Genomic DNA, 17,875 nt, shown 5'->3' with positions numbered 1-17,875 from the left:
CAATCTCTTTGAAAGCCAGCAGTTGGCATTTGAATGAGATAAGAAAACAATGCCCATATTCTTCATGAATGACTCATGTTCCCTTTCTAATCCATCACATTCATCATTTTAGTCACTGTGCTTGATCTTTTATATTTGGAAGACATAAAGTCAGCTTTCAATTGAGGGTAGCACTTTGACAACAGTACATACAGTCAAAACAGGATTATCTACATTGGTATAGATTGGGAGAGAATTAACATGACTGGTTTTGAACAGCTGTCTACTTAGCAGTGATGTTTTCAAGTGGAGTGCACTCAGACTGCTAGTTCAGTTTTACAAGGAGTAATTGGGTACTGCTCAGGAATAAAGGCAGTGTGCCACTCATTTGTCACTCTTTGCAGTAATATGTAATACCCCTCTCCTTATCTCTAATAGTAAAAGACTTAAAATTTTTCTCTTAGATACAACTAGAAGAGTTGTGGCAAACCTAAACTCAGCTAGATGTTGCTAGAACTATCTTGACAGAAGAATATTTGAGGAAGTTTCCTATCTATTTCAATAGCTTTTTCCAGGTATTCAGAAATTAAGTTTATCATCCTTGATAAAAGCCTTTGCTGGGAGTAAAATAAAACTAAGATTTGTGTGATAAGAAAATGCAAGAGCTAGCCCTGGAAATGTACAGTCGAGAGCAATGGGTAGGCATGCTACATTTCCAGTAAGCAAGGACAGATTTGACCCTGGAATTTGTTGGACCTATGCAGATGTCTCCATATGAGCTCTCATAGGCCGTGCCATCCACCTGAATGCTGCCTGTCCTGTACCACCATCTCTCTATATGAAACACAGATGCAATACAGAATATTTAAATGTGCTTTTACCTTCTTGTTACTCTCTAACACTGCTTATCATGGCTTTACTCTTGCAGCAAGACCATCCTGCTGCTAAATGGACTTCTGTGCATATAAAACTTGAGATGAAATAATTTTTAATTTTTTTAATTAATTTAATTTCTGAGTTGTATTAATAAGCAAGGATGAGGTTCCTTTACGTTTTTGCGTTCTGTATCTTGACAAAGAAGCTGTTTGTGGAAATATATAAAAGCTGACAGGAAGTGCCTTTAGATTTAATGGTGTATTGCTCCTAAGTAAACATGTTTTGCAGATCAATAAAATATGCTAAACCTAAGCCACTCTTGTTGAATTTTGTGAAGGAAACCCTCCCACACACAGAGAGTGACATGGGGAGCAGAAAGAAGAAATGCGACAGTGTAAATAGAAATAGAACATCTGAGGTAGAAGTTGGGTTTTTCCTAAGCATGAGCCAGTGCACTCAACCATTGCAACATGATTTGAGGAAACATAAAGTTGGCATGTGTGCAGATAAATAAAAGATGAAGGGTTTCTAGGCTTTAAAAAAGCTTGCTGTTTTTACTCTTTTGCTTTTAAAAATCTTTCAAACTTGGTATAAGAAAGTGCTCACTGCTTACCCACACAGTAAATACATAGACATCTGCCCATAGACTATCTAGAACATACTCCAAAAACTTTTCTCATTAACAAGGTTAAAGCCGAAAAAATGCCATTTAAATGCCATATTCACTTACAGTGGTAACATTGAATGCAAAATCTGCATTAGAAACTAAATATGGTATCAATTAAAAACACACCCAAATGCAATACAATGTGTGTTTCTAATCAATAAGGACTCTTAATTGTATTTTAAAAGATAGTAAAAAAAGCATGTTATTTTGCTGTTTTAAAGAATGAAAGCTGCCTTGATGTATATGCTCTGATGACCTTCCTTCCATAGAGTGACCTTGTTCCTTTTCACAGTTTTGACTGTAAAGGTTGGATTTGAAAAATACTTTTGTATATTTTATTTTTTTAACACAAATTTTTGGATTTTTGATTTAAATTTCGGAAGAAAGAAATAGCCATGTGATCTGAAATTAGATTCAGAGATTAGATTCAAGACCATTTGAAACCTAATTTAAATGAAACGGAAACTTCACTTTGTAATGTTTACAAGGGAGTTGCAAACTGTTTTAATCTTAACTCAGCTTAAATTTGTCTGCCCTCTGTGCTTAGAGAATCCAAATCATGATTGCTATAAAAACAAATTATTTTTGTTTGTCACTGTTCAGAATGAGCGCCATACATGTGCAGAGTGCCGTGGTTTGCTAGATCTATAAAAAATTCAAACATTGCTGTGGTACTGGTTTCAAGACAAGCTTAAATGAGTCTGTCTGAAATGAGTGGTTCTATTACTTTGTTTTGACAAACTAATTTAAAAAAAAACTTTAAAAATACTATTCTTTTGATTCTACTTAACAGTAGATAGATATGCTGTGGATTATCAGATTTTTAAAATCAATGTTGAAATTAGCAGGTTTCCAGTTAACATGAAGGTTCTAGCTAAGAAAGGTTTCCAACCATTTGCATGTTAGATAATGCAATTTTTGGGTAAATATATGCTATTTTCCCTAGAATCTGAGTCCTTTTAGATGTTTCCAGTTTAACATCCTTCCCAACATTTTACAAGCAAGGTAAATGTCATTTTTTCAATAAATGGATTTACAAATATGTGCCCTGAATCCAAGAACTCTTTCTCTCACTGCATGCTCTCTGCTGTATAACTTTATCCATATAAGTAAATAATTACGATGTTTGCATTCTAAGCATTCCTCTGTTCTCATCTGGAATCTTTTTTTGTCTTTCACCTGCTCCTATCTGTAGTTTATGATACTGTCTCACTGTAGTATGCTTACATTAAATCCAGTGTGCTGGAACAGAATTCACTGAGTCAAATCTGCAGCACCTCTTACAGAGCCCCTCTGACTTTTGTCAGACTTGCAAGGGCAAACTCGTGTCCTGATCTGACTGCAAAGTTCAGTTGCAAGAGAAAAAACACGGATCATAAAACAAAACCAGAGCTTGAGAGAAGAGACTGTTCTAGAGAATTTTATTTTCTCCATTGGATTGGAGCTAGGAAGAAATGGGGTGTCAAGTCTATCCGTGAAAACAGAGGTATGCCCAGTAGGGAAGCTCAGGAAGATAATGGATGCAGCTTTGGCTGAATAGGAATCCTGGGCAGCTTATGGAAAGAGAAATTCTCCCCTGGAGGTGATAAAGAACACCTGCATTAACATTCTACTCTGAATCACCATCTGCAGAAGTCAGATTTTTACTGACTGTGTAGGGAGCCTAGGGAGACCTGCCAACTCACTTAGCTATCAAAGTGAAGTACCTGGAGTCAGCTGAAGTGAAATTTTGGGATGTCTTTCTCTCTTAGTGCTGGGTATCACAAACAAATCTCAGGACAAATAGGGCCACTGGTCATTGCAAACATCCGCGTGTAAACAATAAAAAAGTGCAATGCACTTTTCCTGTTCATTGTCCATCTCTGAGGATTGTGGTGTTCCTGCTGTGCACCAGAGCTAGACATCCCATGTCTGGCCTCTCCCCAGGGTTTGTACTCTGCCTCAGCCTTACCTGTTCCTGTCAGAGCATTTTATCCTCAGTACCTACACTGAAGAACCTGGGTTCCTGTGAGCTACTCACCGGGTGGATATTTTAGTTGCTCTGCAGGATTATTTTGCAGGTCTTCCTGTAATCCATGCCTGTAGTTTAACTCTTTCTTGCAGCAAGAGACTTTCGTACCTTTTATGTTGTAGCTATGAAAGTTTCCTATGGGGCTTCCAAGAATTTCTAAATAGTTAAATGGCATTACCATTGTTCTGTGGATGAAACAGTTGTTTCATAAACACTTGCTATGGAACTGTGAGAGGGCAAGTTGGCTAAAGAAAACTTAGACCTTCCACTGAACCAGATTGCTTAAAGTCCCATCAGCCTGGCCTTGATCACTTCAGGAGGTGGAGGGACACCCACAATTTCTCTGGGCAACCTTTTCCAGTGTCTCACCATCCTCACAGTAAAGAATTTCTTTATATATATCTAATATCTATTCTAAAAACACTGTATTTCAGTTTAAATCCATTTCTCCTTATCACTACGCACCTTTGTAAAAAGTTGCTCTTCCTCTTTTTCATAAGCCCTCTCTTAGTACTGGTAGCCTGCTAAGAGGTCTTCCCAGAGGTGCTCCAGGCTGAACCATTCCAGCACTCTCAGACTTCATCCTTTGGTCACCTTTGTAGGCCTCCTCTGGAGCTGTTTAAACAGGTAGAAATTTGGACAGGGAAAAAAGAATAATATAAAGACAAACTGAATGTGTCCCAGTTAATGGTTGAGCTGTTGGGAGTTCACTCAGGTGGGACCAGCAGAATGTCTCATGGCAGTTTCCCTGTTCTCTTTCCAAGGATGGCAAGGGAAGATGCCCAGGAAAGATCAAACCACAGTGAGCATGGGGTGATGTTGCTTTCAGTTTTCAGAAATTTGCCGCTGAGGTTCTGAGCTGGTATCCAGGTGCTTAGCAAATATCACTATGTGTTTATTCCAGTAGTCTGCCCAGTCATTTTTTGCATGACCATGCAAAAATGTTCACATTTGTCCAGAAGCACTGGCATGGTGTCACAGGATCATGACTCTGACATGCTGTCACATACTGTCAGTGTCAAGCTGACCTTGATGGCTGTCCTGACACTGCACCCTGCACTGGGGTGCCTGTACCTGGGGCAGCCCAGAGTGACCAAGTGGGCATGGACTGACCCCTGTCTTTATAGCTGGAACTGGGACCTGTGTGCTCCACGCCTCTTGGTTGAATGCTGCAGGATCACTCAGGTGCTCTGGTAACTCTCTCAAGGACGATAAAAGAGGAGCATGTTCCCCTTCCTTCCCCGCAGAGTCCAAAGTTCATACCCCCAAGGTCACAATATTCTTCTGTAATTTAGATTAACCTCCCTCTGGGAGAGGAGGGAAATTAAATTTTTGTGAGTCACTAAGTCGGTCTTTTTTTTAATAATGCCTAGACATAATTTTGTGGGTGGTCTTTAGGCTGCTAAATACATTTTATTTATATTATATTACCTTGAAAGTCTTGCAGACTTTAGTAAGCACCTACAGTTTTAAGGCATCTGAGTTTAAGAAAAGGTCATCAGGAAACTCTGATATATTCTCAGAAAAAAAAGCCTCTGACCTAGATTCAGCCTACTTGCTTTGACACTGAGGTTTGTTCTTTTCATAGAGCCAAAATAGGTTTTCAGCTGCAGAGCTGTTTTGCTTCCTGCTGTCACTGCCTAATAAAATAATGCGCAGCTTTTTGTAGGACGTAGTATTTGATGAAGAATTGTGCTTTACCAAAATGCAGATCAGCCTCTTGAGGGCTCAGATATGTAGTAAGATAATTTTCTGAAGAACTGTAAACTAACCAGATGCAACCTAGAGCCTCAAAGGCATCAAGTTAGGAAATTTCTCGAAAAACCAACAAGAAAAGTAACAGCTAAGTGAAAAAAAAAACCCAAAAAGACTTAAAACCAGAAAAGATCCTCTGCCTTAAAAAATTCATTACTTAAATAAAACATGGTAAAATTACATCCTTAGACTAAGCAGAATGAATTAGCCTATATGGTACCAAGCACCACTTTACTAGAGAAAAAACCTGTTTTTTAAATCACTGGATTCAGTAACTCACAAATCCCAATCCCACCCTTATGCTGATTCTCTGTGTCAAAGTAGCATTGGTTCACCTTGATTCATTTTTAAGCAGATTAAAACATATTCAGACTCTTTGTGAGTAGATCAGTTTAGACCATTTTAATCTACTTTAATCCACTTTTTTTTTTTTTTTTTTTCCCCTCTAAGGACACATTCTTAAAAATATTTACTAGGGAAATGAATTTAACTGGCATATGCCTGTACATAAAACGAGGAGGAAGGTGTGTGTCTTGGAAAATGTTTGAACGTCTTGAAATATTTGTAGTGAGAAACCATTGGGATACTATTATTATTTTGTGCATATCTATGTACTTTTCAAATCATGTACCAAGTTTGCCTAGATATTTCCTAATGATAGCTTTTTCTGCTACTTGTGAGGTTTGTTGTTTCCTGTCTTTTTTAATGTAGGTTTAAAATCCATTTGATTCAAAGAGAATGGTGACAACACTCAGAAAGCTCTGTCTCCTTCCAAAGCCATATAATTTCCATTTGTCATCCTATTTGGGATCGGATGCTTCACATAATTTGCTGTCTAGTCTGAGTTGTTCCCATAGTAGAGAGCTTGAGTTCCTTCTACCAAGCTCCCTTTCCTAAATAGCTTGCAAATATTGTCTGTGATGGTGTAGATTCTTCCTAACAGTTTTCAGTGGAGCAGTACACCGTGGAGTCACGAGTCAGGTTTATGTCACTTCACTCCTTCCACTGCTTCCCAGAACTGCTCTATATTAAGCCCACATTATCATCTGCCTATTCTTGACTATCTAGATAGCTACTGTTAGAAATGCAAAGCTTTTCTTGGTGATTGCATTGTAAAAGCATTTCATAAATGGTTTGATTCAATACTTGAGGCTTGTTAAGTAGACTGTTCTACATTATATCCAGCTCCTTTCCCCAAATGAAAGGAGCGGAACAAAGAGAGATACATTGTCTTTAATGCCACTGAATTCTTACCTCTCCTGAACAGAGCTATTTCGTGAACAAAGTTGCTCATCAAAAATGCTTCCTTGCAGGATTTATGTATTCTCTTATTAGATATGCCATTGTATTGGGTTTTTCTTCTATTCCTGTAAGAAAGTGATTTTTACGATGCGTTGTTTGCCCAGAAGAAATCTGTAGATAGACTTGTAATCACTCCCTGTGACCACACAATACTTATTGTGATTAGGACATATTTTCCCGTTTGTAGGCAGTGTATATCTGTTCCAGTCAGTCCCTTGTAAACATAGCACTTAAGTTTATTTTGAGATAAAAAATCAGAATGGCTTGAACAGAATCAAAATCTGAGTGCATTATGACAAAGGAAAACAAAAGCCAACTGCCTTGATCAGATTTTTAATTTATTTGAAAAAATTTAAGTAGGGAACTTTGTTCACTGGGGAAGTGTATTAGCAGATAAATGTTCAATATTTTCTGTATCAGGAAAAATAATCAAAATAAAAGGAAAGATCGGCCATGCTACATTGTTTTTGTTTGATGGCTAGTGCCAAAGATATAACACCAAAAAATGATAACTAATGGTAACTAATCTGTTTCAGTGCTAAACATTTGTTAAAATATGTTCTATAATAGTGAAGTTGATTTTGAATCGGGGAGGGAGAAGGGATGCTCTCCAGAAGCAGTAATTTTTGCTGAAGATGATACCTTCTGATCAGTTTGAAAACAGACATGTAAAAAAGAAATCATTATTGGTTGGCAAAGAGTTCCCTGACACCCCTCTTTATAGAAGCAGTTCACATCCTGTGAGAGTTCTTCAAGGAACTGAAACACAAATCCTTTAAAAATGCCTGTCTGCTTCCCTGCACTCTGATTTTCTTTTCCAGAAGATGGGAAAGAGATGAAGTAGCAGGTACAATTTGGAAGAGTTCTTTCACCAGTTCATTCCTTAGTTTGTCACTGTCTGATTGACAAGGGGGTCGTTCTGATCTATACATTAAATAGGCCCAGGTCTGTTTTTTTATCCTGGAAGTCAGTTGCTTCCACAACCTGCTTCCATGCAACTGGATTTCCTAGTTACCAAAGCAAAGAGGCCTCAGGTCAACCTCTGGTAACGCTCAGGCTGGCTCAGGAGCTATTCTGGAGGATATTAGTTGGCTTGAGCCAAACCCACAGTTTTCTGAAAAGTATTTTGTATAGACAGTCAAATTCCATAATAGGGGAAAGTTTTCTAGCACTTAAATTTTCTTGTTGGAAAAATATAGTTTGTACTTTTCATATTTTTCACTTTAAACTTTATAAAAGCATTCTAACATCTTTGTAAGCTGAAATTCCCTTTAAATTGTTATTAAAATAATTCTTTGCAATGGAATGTTATTTCTTCAGTCATCTGGGTTCAGTTAAAGGAGCACAATGGCCAAATAAAAGGATGAGTCACAGTGAGATGATTCACAGGCAAAAGAACAGAAGAAGTATTTTTCACTTAAGATTTAATTTATTATTTTGTAACTTTATATTTACAGCTGTAAAAACTCACTACTGTATCTCTTAACTCTGCACAGATACAAAGAATGGAGAACAATACCAAGCAGTGTATAGGGAATCCTCCCCTATAAAATTGTGAGCATATCTTCTCATCCCTTTGAATGCAATTGACCCTATTTGTTTGAACATAATACCTCAAATATATTTGAAAGGCCAGGCTGTGTGCATAAACCAAATATCTGCCCTTCTTCTGCTGTTTATGAATTTTCACATTTATTCTGGAATGGAAGTTATTCATCCTTACCTCAGAAAGGTGATCCCAAGTAGACCTTCTGGCTACTTGCTTTTAATGGGGGAGTGTATTAGCAGATAAATGTTCAATATTTTCTGCATCAGGAAAAACAGACAAAATAAAAAGAAAGATCTGCCATGCTACATTGTTTTTGTTTGATGGCTAGTGCCAAAGACATAGCATAAAAAAATGAACGAGCTGTAAGGACAGCAAAGTCATGTAACTACTCTGAACAGAGTAAATATATAATATTTAGTCATTGCTCCTCCAAACTTCTTTTCCTGTGGAATGCAATGCCAAACAATTTCTACTTTTTTTCCTGCTAGTACTGCTCTTGAAAGTATATGCTGAGTCACTCACACCATCTGCTATCTGTGCACGTATCAGCTGAGAAAAGTGTTCAGAAGTTTCTGAAGACATCTGCTTATTGCACTGAGCTTACCGATTCAGGGTTTTTCTGTTTTAAATCATACATGCTTGCACACTTCCTAAAATAGGCTCTTCTTCCTTGCACTTCCTAAGAATTTTAGAACACTGAGATTTTTAGTCTTCCAAGTCTGATCCCACCTTGCCTTTGTTTACTAGTTTTAGAAAACAAGATATTCATAGCAGTAATAGCTGTGATAAGAACTAGAGGTTCTACATGGTAGTGCATTCGCCATTGCATGAGCTTTGAAAGAGTAAATATTGGACATCTTTCACATTGGCCTACTTGGTTATTCATTGTCATTGCAAACAACTTTACAAGCTGAATTGCTGAGATGATGTTTTGCTCCAATTTCCTGTCTGTGGTTTTAACTAATGCATCATTCTAAGGCACTGAATGATACCAGAGGAAGAAAGTGATGTAGCTTCCTGATGGAAAAGCATATAAACTATAAATCTGTATATATGTAGATGTATATATGTATATATATGGATTACTGAGGAAATGATAGATTCAATACAGAGGCCCAGTTCTATTGTCATGTTACTTGCACATAAGTGGTTGACACAGGGAAAGAATCACATGGTCTTTCTTCTAGCTATGTCAGACATATCTGGTAAAAAATTTCACCAACATGCATCTGTAGCTTTTTCTTAGCATGCCTTTTTGATTAGTTAAATTATAAGTAACTCTTCAGTTTAAGGATTCTTCTAGAAAAAGTTGAAAAAAATGACTTGCAAATAAGTATACAGCTAACTTGTATAACTATATATGGCTATAAAATAAGTTTATAAATACAGTTTAATTGAATTCCTGATGGAAAAGACTAGTTTTTACAGTAAATTTGACCAGCATAGCTCATGTCCCCCAGAATTTAGGCAGATGTTTCCTTGGGCCACTCCTGTGTTGCAGTCTCTGCCTATCTGCAGGCAAGGATACTTCATGCTTTCTTCAACCTCTCAAACCCTAACTTTACATTCATTTTGTGCAATGGCTTCCCATGACAATGCTAAAACCAGAGGGTTTACTTGTGGACTGTCTAGCTGCCTCCATGGTCATAAGCAAATTTATCGTTCCCAATTTTGATGGGCACTGGGTGAGACTAGTTGAGGAGCTACCTACTATGTCCATAGAATAAGTATTTTTTGAGTTTCAGCACTGGACAAGTTCATGCCAGCTGTCTGGATGGAAGGTTCCTCACCTAGACCCGCTCCAAAGTACTGCTGCTGTTGCTTGCAGAGTGCTGTGGGACCAGTGTTTCTAAAAGTGAAACCATGGGACACAACTTCCAGAGCTTGGGAACGCTTCCTGATACTTTTTAATTTAATGGGATAGAGACTAACTGTCTGTGTCCTGTCGAGATCTTCCCTCAGATACTGCTTACTTTCAAAAGAACCTGAAGACAGTGGTGGGCATGAAAGACAGGGGTGTGAGTGATAAGGCAAGTTCTTTCAGAGAGGGAGAGCTACTTCCCTACTTCTGCTTCCGTTCTGAAGGGAGAATGAGGATGAGTTCAAAATCCTTGTAGAAACCATTCCATTTAATAATTAAGCCAGTCTTTGTGATTGCAAAGCATGCCCTTGCAAACTGACAGAACCATTTCTGTGACACCTGCAGTAATTGTGACGGGAAAGAAAAAAAGGGACTGAGGCAAAAGGAGGAAACCATTGCTGTCTGTGCAATAGTCTCCTTGGTACGATATTTCTAAATCAATTTATATCTCAGTGCAAGGATATGGCTGAGGGAAGATAAGCTGTGCCTGAGGGAATGGCTACAATATGGGAGTGGAATTGATTTGTCTTATGACAACAAAATTTCCTGATGAAAACCGGTATAGATTATATAGTAAAATCCCCTTAGAAAAACAATTTGCCTTTCATTGTTGTCCCTTAGAAAGTACCATGTGATTTGTTTATTTTAAGGTGAAAAGTTAATATTAAAAAAAGACATTTGTAGCAGTCTTATGTGAAATTATGGGACAAGCCATAACATCCTTTGGTGAAGGAAAAGGCTTGGACACAGATTTTTAAGGATCAGAAGTGCCCTGGAGTTAATGTATTCTTCAGGATAACTGTGGAGTTAATGTATATAGTTACAGAACTAATTGAAAATGATCAGTCTTCATTCCTGTCACAAATGAGAGGATTTCTTAATGTCATCGAGCTAGATTATGTAATCAATCCTTGGATAAACAGCTTTGGTATTTCTCAAAATTACAGTCTTTAATAGTTTTTCCAAATTAATGTCATTTAGTTTAAAACTTTTTAAACTGATTACTGCTAATCTGGAAACAGTGATCAACCCATTGTCAACTAAGAAATTAAATGCCCTTTTTATTAATTGGTAGGCGATTTTTTTCAGCTTGTTCTTTGTTGCTGTTGTTGGGATTTTTTACTCTATACCTTAAAAATAGAATATGGCCATTTGGGAAACATTTAATTTGTAATTATATAAATATTAGTATTAAAGATTGTATTAAAGAAAAGATGCCTGTATAAAACCAGGATTTTCTGTTTCATAGAATGGCCTTTTATTACCTCAGAGATATTGTCTGTGAACGTGTTATGCAAAAATTTCATTATGCAGGTGCAAAATTACTTCTTATTTAAAAAATACTACTTTAGGCCAGCAGACAAATGGTCACACCTTGCTTTTGAACAGCAAAGAGAAGCACATTGGAACAAGTTTGTGGAAAATTCCTACCCCTCACAGTGAAACAAAGTTAGTGTTATTCCTGCCAAACCCTTAGGTTATACAAGACTAATAGGAAAATAATGAAATAATTATTATTTCATTTAGTAACATTGGCTGTAACATACATGATATATAGGATTTGACATTAGAATCAATGTTCTTTTTAAGTGGTTTATATATGGAATAAATCATTGAACAACACAAGTAACTGTATTGAAATCTGCAACCTTCACAATGGCATTTGCTGACCAGTATTTTTAAAAAATATACCCATGCAAACTAAAAAGACCAATTTTTGCACCTGATTTTACAAAAAGCCTGTCATTATTAAAGAAAAGAAACAAAACCACATTGGCCAGCTATTTTTGGCAACAAAATCCTCAGAAAATTCCAAGCTGAATTCAGATGCTTTGTCAGTCCTTTCTTTTTTATTCTCCTTTTGCTAAAGCCTTTCTACCTGTCTGGGGACGTGCTGCTCAGCACTGTCCATTCACAAATGCCTGAAATCTGCCTAGCCTGTAACATGGTCTATAATAAGCTACACAGTAAAAGCTGATGCTGTTTGTATTTAAAAATGGCCATTTGAGATGGCCATGGCCTCCACCCTGGGTTCAGGTGCTGTCATGACTGTCTGAGGTGTTGGATCACACTTTGGTGCATATATATCTATATAGGTCTCTATAAACATAAGTATGTAACAGGCAGATATATAGTTAAACATATGTTTGTTTCTTTTGTTGTAAATTTTCAGTTATTTTTCTTGTGTCATTACAGCTCTCTTATTCCTACTTATTCCCTTCTGGTAGTACTTCTTCAGTAGTATTCAATTTATTTTTTACTCACCCTGCTATCCTGTTAGTAGGAAACATTCTTTCTACTTTGTTGCCTATTGCTACTCCTCACTTCCATTTTCTTATTCTTTCTTAAAACAACGCTATTTTACTTAAAACTGTGATTCACAGACCTGGAAAATATTTCTGTCAAGAAATAAAATCCATTAGTGTTCAGATTAGCTTAGAGACTTCGGTGTAAAAATATAATTTTGTCGAAGGTATTTTAATTGGGATTTATCACACCCAGGATATGATAGAAAATATTCATAGGCAGGATCAAGATTAGCTTTTATTTTTGTTTGATAATTGTTACAGAGCCCTACAAGAACTGAAGGCTTGATCTCACAGCTTTGTGAATACTGTGGCTTTAATTACACTACTTGTAGCCTTGAAAGACCCTGGGTATATTTCATCCAGCATGCTGTTTATTGTTTTCCCAATTTAATCTATGTAAAGCACAACGGCTAAAGAATTTGACGCAGGTCTCTAAAACTTTCCTCATTAGTTATTTCTGCACAAGGAGTTTGATACCAGCTGTAGGGAAAGGTCTTCAAAATAAACGGTGCCTTAATTTTTTTAAGTTGCTTTCCTGAGTAATAGGGAATTTGCATTAGAATATCTGCAGTGACCCCAACAGCAGGATGTTTCTGTGCTCAAACTGGATAGTTGAATCCTGAACTGGAGATTTTTTGGGGAAGTTTCTTCAAGTCATTAATTTTTGGAGTATTTTTTAAAGGTCAGAAACAATAGGAAACTTACTTCCTTATTAGTCACTGAAACCTACCTGGCTTCCAGCTATCTCAGATATTTTTTCTTTTTTTTTCTTTTTGAAGTGTAGACACTCAAAACCCACTCCTTAGCTGTTTTTATGACACAAAATTTTAACTCATGGAAAAGTAGCAGCTCACAAATCTAAAAAGATTTGACTTACAACATGAAACAAGTGTTAAGTACGGAGAAACCATTAATTTTTAAATTATTACATTAGTGAATAAGTACTAACTATGTCATCTGCACCACAACAATTGGCAGTTTATCTTCTGTTACCACTTATTTGGGCTAATATGAGGTCTAGAAAAAGCATTTTAATGGATGTGAAGCACAAGGATAGTTAGTAACCTTGGAATTCAAATGGCAAGAGAGCAAGCTTGCAGCTCTTTGAGAAATTAGAGCATTTGAGTACAGCTTGTATCAGTATAAGAGAGACACAAATATTTTTATGTCATACATAAACTTTATATATAAATGCTACTGCTGATATGGAAATCTGTGTTAACAAATTTGTTACTTTTGGTCCTGTATATTAGACACTATACTATATAACTGACTGATCTTTCTCCTGTCATCCCAGTTTCTCCTTCTTTACTTCATTTTTAAATTTTTTCTCAGTTATTTTTGTGGTAAATACTGTGTTTTCTCACATGTGTGCCGTGTGCCTGCAAGCACTATTTGTCTTCTTGTTCTTGTTTCATTCTTTTGGCTTGGAAAACAGAAAAATCTGACAAGGAGTCCCAGGGCTTTTTGGAGTGTGTTAAGGTGTCTGCTTTTTGCTGGGAACAGCCCCTTTGACTGTCTTTATGTAAAGGTGAAGGGAGGATACTGCCAACATCTTTGCAATTTTAAAAGCTTATGAGGAAGAAGTCATGTCCTTCTAATCTACCAGGGAGACTCAGAGGGGGTAGCTGCACATCAGAAATGTGGGACTTAGGCACCACCTTTTTTTGTGAGCTGACTTTCACAGACTGTGACTATGAACATAGGTTTGATGTGATGCAGAATAAACAGACTTCTTTTCAATTGAGATTATTCCAGCATAAACACAATATTACAAAAACAACCAAAAAATCAGGATAAGCAGACATTACAATAAATAATACTCTTTTTTTCTGTCCTTGAAAAGTGAAAGGAATCTAGTAAGTTGTATGTTAAAACCAACAATTCCAAAAAGAAAGAAATAGGGCTGTAGGAGTGTGTACATGCATGTTAAAACAAAGTATCCCCTTATTGTGCTTGATAAGTCTTGAGTACTCAGCTTTTTCTAATCCATCTGCTGTGGGTTGTAAAATAAAATTGACCTTTAGTCTCCTTGTAATTAGGGTAGCACCCACATTTAAGAATGTAATCATGTATTAAAAATAGTCAATTTTATTTCATTTCACTGTGATAAGTATTATCTGTCAGAATCTCTGACACTTTATCTAGCAGTTAATTTAGAAGGAATATCTCTCCTCAAGCATAGAGGATACATTACCCCACTAGTCTTTCAGAGGCAGCAATCTATGATCCCACTAAACAGGTACAAATGTAGTTTTCTTTCCAGCTGCTGGCAGGCTCAGTCACGTGTCTCTTTTCTTGCAGAACGACTCCTGGGGAAAGCAGTACTCATATGCACTCTTCAAAGCCATGAGCCACATGCTCTGCATCGGCTACGGGGCCCGCGCCCCCGTCAGCATGTCCGACCTCTGGATCACGATGCTCAGTATGATTGTGGGGGCTACCTGTTATGCCATGTTTGTTGGCCATGCCACTGCCCTCATCCAGTCCCTGGACTCGTCGCGACGACAATACCAAGAAAAGGTAACTCGTTTTCTCACGACTCCTTACGCCGTGAAAGGATTAATGGGTGTTTTAACTCGTTACATGAAAGGATCTGGGAGCGTGTGAAGCCTGTGGCAGATGTCATTGAACACAAAGGAGTTCAGAACGCTCCATGAGTTCAGTATACTTTTGCAGGAACCTACTTTGCTTAGAGAGCAGCTGGTTCTTGATGTTCAACTTTATACTCTTCTGTGAAAACTCTATCCCTGCTTCAGACTTGCTTGGCATCCCTTTGCTACGTTCTGTAGGAAATTAAATTAGGTAACTTGAACCATGGCCTTGACCTTGGTAGCTTGGGTATGTCTTTACGATTTCCTGTCATTCCTTTGGAGTGAAGTTCAGGGATCACCCTTGAAGATGTCAAAAGAGTGGCCTTTAAATGAGGACCAGACCAAATCAATTAGTTTTGTATGTAACTCCTTCAGAGAGGTGCTCAGAAGAGGTGTTCATTTGCTTAGTAACAGTATTGTTTGCATGTGAATCCATGACCTGTAAGGTCCTCTCAGAGTCCAAAAGGATTGTGGCCAAAGGGGGGAAAGTAGAGGAAGGTTAGTGGAAGAGTGTTCTTTATGAAGCAGGAAGTAAAAGGTTGTTTTATTCCACGTAAGATTGGAATTAAAAAGACATGAATGGGCACAGGGTTGGATCTTTGTGAAGTACTAATTAAAACTGCCAGTTGTGTAATAAAAATCAGAGACAGGTGTGGATCAAGGCATGAAACTGGAAGATACAGCTAGCAATGATAGCATAAGGAAGAAAGGATCAGAATGAGCCTCAGGAAGGGTCAAAAAGAATGTGCAGAATTAGAGGTGCTTAAAAGATGACAAAGTTCATTTTTACAGTAAATGGCGAACTGGAGGAGCCATAGCAGGGAAGAGGTCAGCTGAGAAAAGTAGAGAAATCAAAGTTTACATCAGCAAAGAAGAAACACAGCCTGAGCAATAGCATTTGGCATGTGTCCATAACAAGGTCCAGAAAGGCAAACTGGGCAGAAATCACAGTATGATGTAACACAAACCTGAGGGAGAAAACTGGCAGAGACTAAATAGTCAAGAGGATGACCCTGGCATCTGCTGAGGATGAAGGGGAATGACCTGAATTTGCTGGGAAAGAAAAAGGGGGAAAAAAGAGTAGGATGGACTGGGGGATTTTCTTTACAAGGAAGCAAAGAGGAAGGAAATGAGAATGTGTGGGTGCAGAAGGGTTTATATACAGTTTTGTTAAGCTTAAATTGCATCCAGATCAAGGTTCAATATGTGAGAGACAGGAAGAGGTAAGATGAGCTGTAAGTTCAGTGACAGAAAAATTAGCTTGTGGCTGACAAAACAGCTGTTCAAAACAAGTTTGCAAGCAAGAAATTTTACACAATGTAGTGTCATAAAATATAAGTGAGAATAAGAGGTTTAGAAAGAGAGTAGAGATGATCATTAAAACCAAATGAGTTCTGTCAGTGACCATGTGAAACCCCCTTATTCATCTCAGTATAGTGTCAAAGGGCTGATCCTGGTGGGTTACCTAACTCAACTGGCTCATTTGGTCTGTTCTTTGAACAAGAAGGAAAGTAATTTTATCTAAATGGGACGTGTCTAGGAAGCTGTGAGACAGAAATCTCATAACCATGGACATGAAGTATGACTGCAGTTGCATTACTGGCTAGGATCAACATACATACACGCATATACACAGATTTAAGAAATCAGAAGAAATGTCATTATTCACCTGAAATTTCACGTTAGTCATGATCCTCAGACCTTGCTGGCTGCAGCAGTATATCACAATATTTCGAGCATCAGAAATATAGTACATGTGCAAAGCTATCCACATATTTTAAACTGTGCTGAGTAAACCCAGTATCAATTGTGCTTGTTTTGTAAACTAAAACCAGCAGCAGTCAAGCAGTGTTGCATTTCTCATCTTTTTGCAAAACAGCAAACGAAACTTTTCATCTGTTCGTTTGTTCTCTGATTTTACGCACACACTTGTTAAGCATTAACATAGAAATATCCAGCATTTTTAGCTCTTGCAATTCTCAACACATTCATTTTTCCTTTTGTTTTTTCTTCTGACTTGTTTTCTGACTTCTGAGAAAAAGAGTAGCATGGCACTGCCAATCAGAAATTTAAGAAATAAGCCAGAAATTACATATTTATATGCTTTAGAAAAAATGTTTCTTATTTTCTGGAGTCTATTCTTATGCTGTTTATTAAGGGCTAAAAGGATGTCTTGAATGAAGAATTTTTTTCTGGTGATTTCTGAGACCCTGGACCCTGATATGTATTATCAGTGATAATAGCTATACAGACTTATCTGTACATTCTAAACCATTTCTTTATCATAGTTTCATCATGTTTTAAAATAAATCTTTGATTACAGCATAAGAATTATAAGTCATTACTACTAATTCTTAAAGGTTATATTCTATATTTGTCTTTACTCTGCAAACTACATAAATGGGAATTCATGACCATTTTGTGGTACCCGTTTTGTCATCATATTGTCTAAAATACTGGCAGATAAAAATTTTTTATATTTCACAGATCTGAGGCTTGAGAAAAAGGTAGATGAAATTCCAGCTAAAGATTTCAGAGTTTTAATATATTGCATTATCATTTTTTGCATAGTGCATTGCTTTTTTTTTTCCCTGGAATTAAAAAATCAAAGGAGACTTCTTTGATTTTTTTGGACTTAAGGGCCAGGATCTACTTCCTTTTTTAGACATATATATCTCAGGTTATGTATTTATTGGCTCCATTTGTTTCTTTGTAAGAATTATGTAAAATAATGAAGTTAATATCATTTGCTAGGCAACACAGAATGATGGTGGAGGTGGGAAAGAGGTTGTTATTTGATTCTTCTCTGAATAACATCATAAATATATCTGTGGAATGCAACCAGTTAAAGGAAATTTCTGGTCCTTCTCTCTCTGAAAGCAGCCAGAAATAAAGTATTTGCTGAAATTTCCCTCATTCAGGTCCTTCCAAAGCTCAAGGTATGCAAAACTAAAATAAACATAGCAAAATGG

General features: G+C 37.1%; 1 protein-coding gene across 1 annotated transcript in view; it reads left to right on the top strand.

The window, feature by feature from the left end:
- HCN1 (hyperpolarization activated cyclic nucleotide gated potassium channel 1) overlaps nt 1–17,875 on the top strand; it is a gene marked incomplete at both ends in the record, with an annotated part of 192,537 nt that overhangs the window by 111,980 nt on the left and 62,682 nt on the right. The window contains one exon of the mRNA XM_084225181.1: nt 14,614–14,832. Within this exon, the coding sequence (XP_084081307.1) occupies nt 14,614–14,832 (219 nt within the window). The remainder of the gene's footprint in view (nt 1–14,613; nt 14,833–17,875) is intronic.

This window comes from Fringilla coelebs, assembly GCF_963513975.1.
Source record: "Fringilla coelebs genome assembly, chromosome: Z".
Classification (NCBI taxonomy): domain Eukaryota; kingdom Metazoa; phylum Chordata; class Aves; order Passeriformes; family Fringillidae; genus Fringilla; species Fringilla coelebs.
The sequence above is the reverse complement of the archived record's forward strand: the minus strand, read 5'-3'. Positions and strand labels throughout refer to the sequence as shown.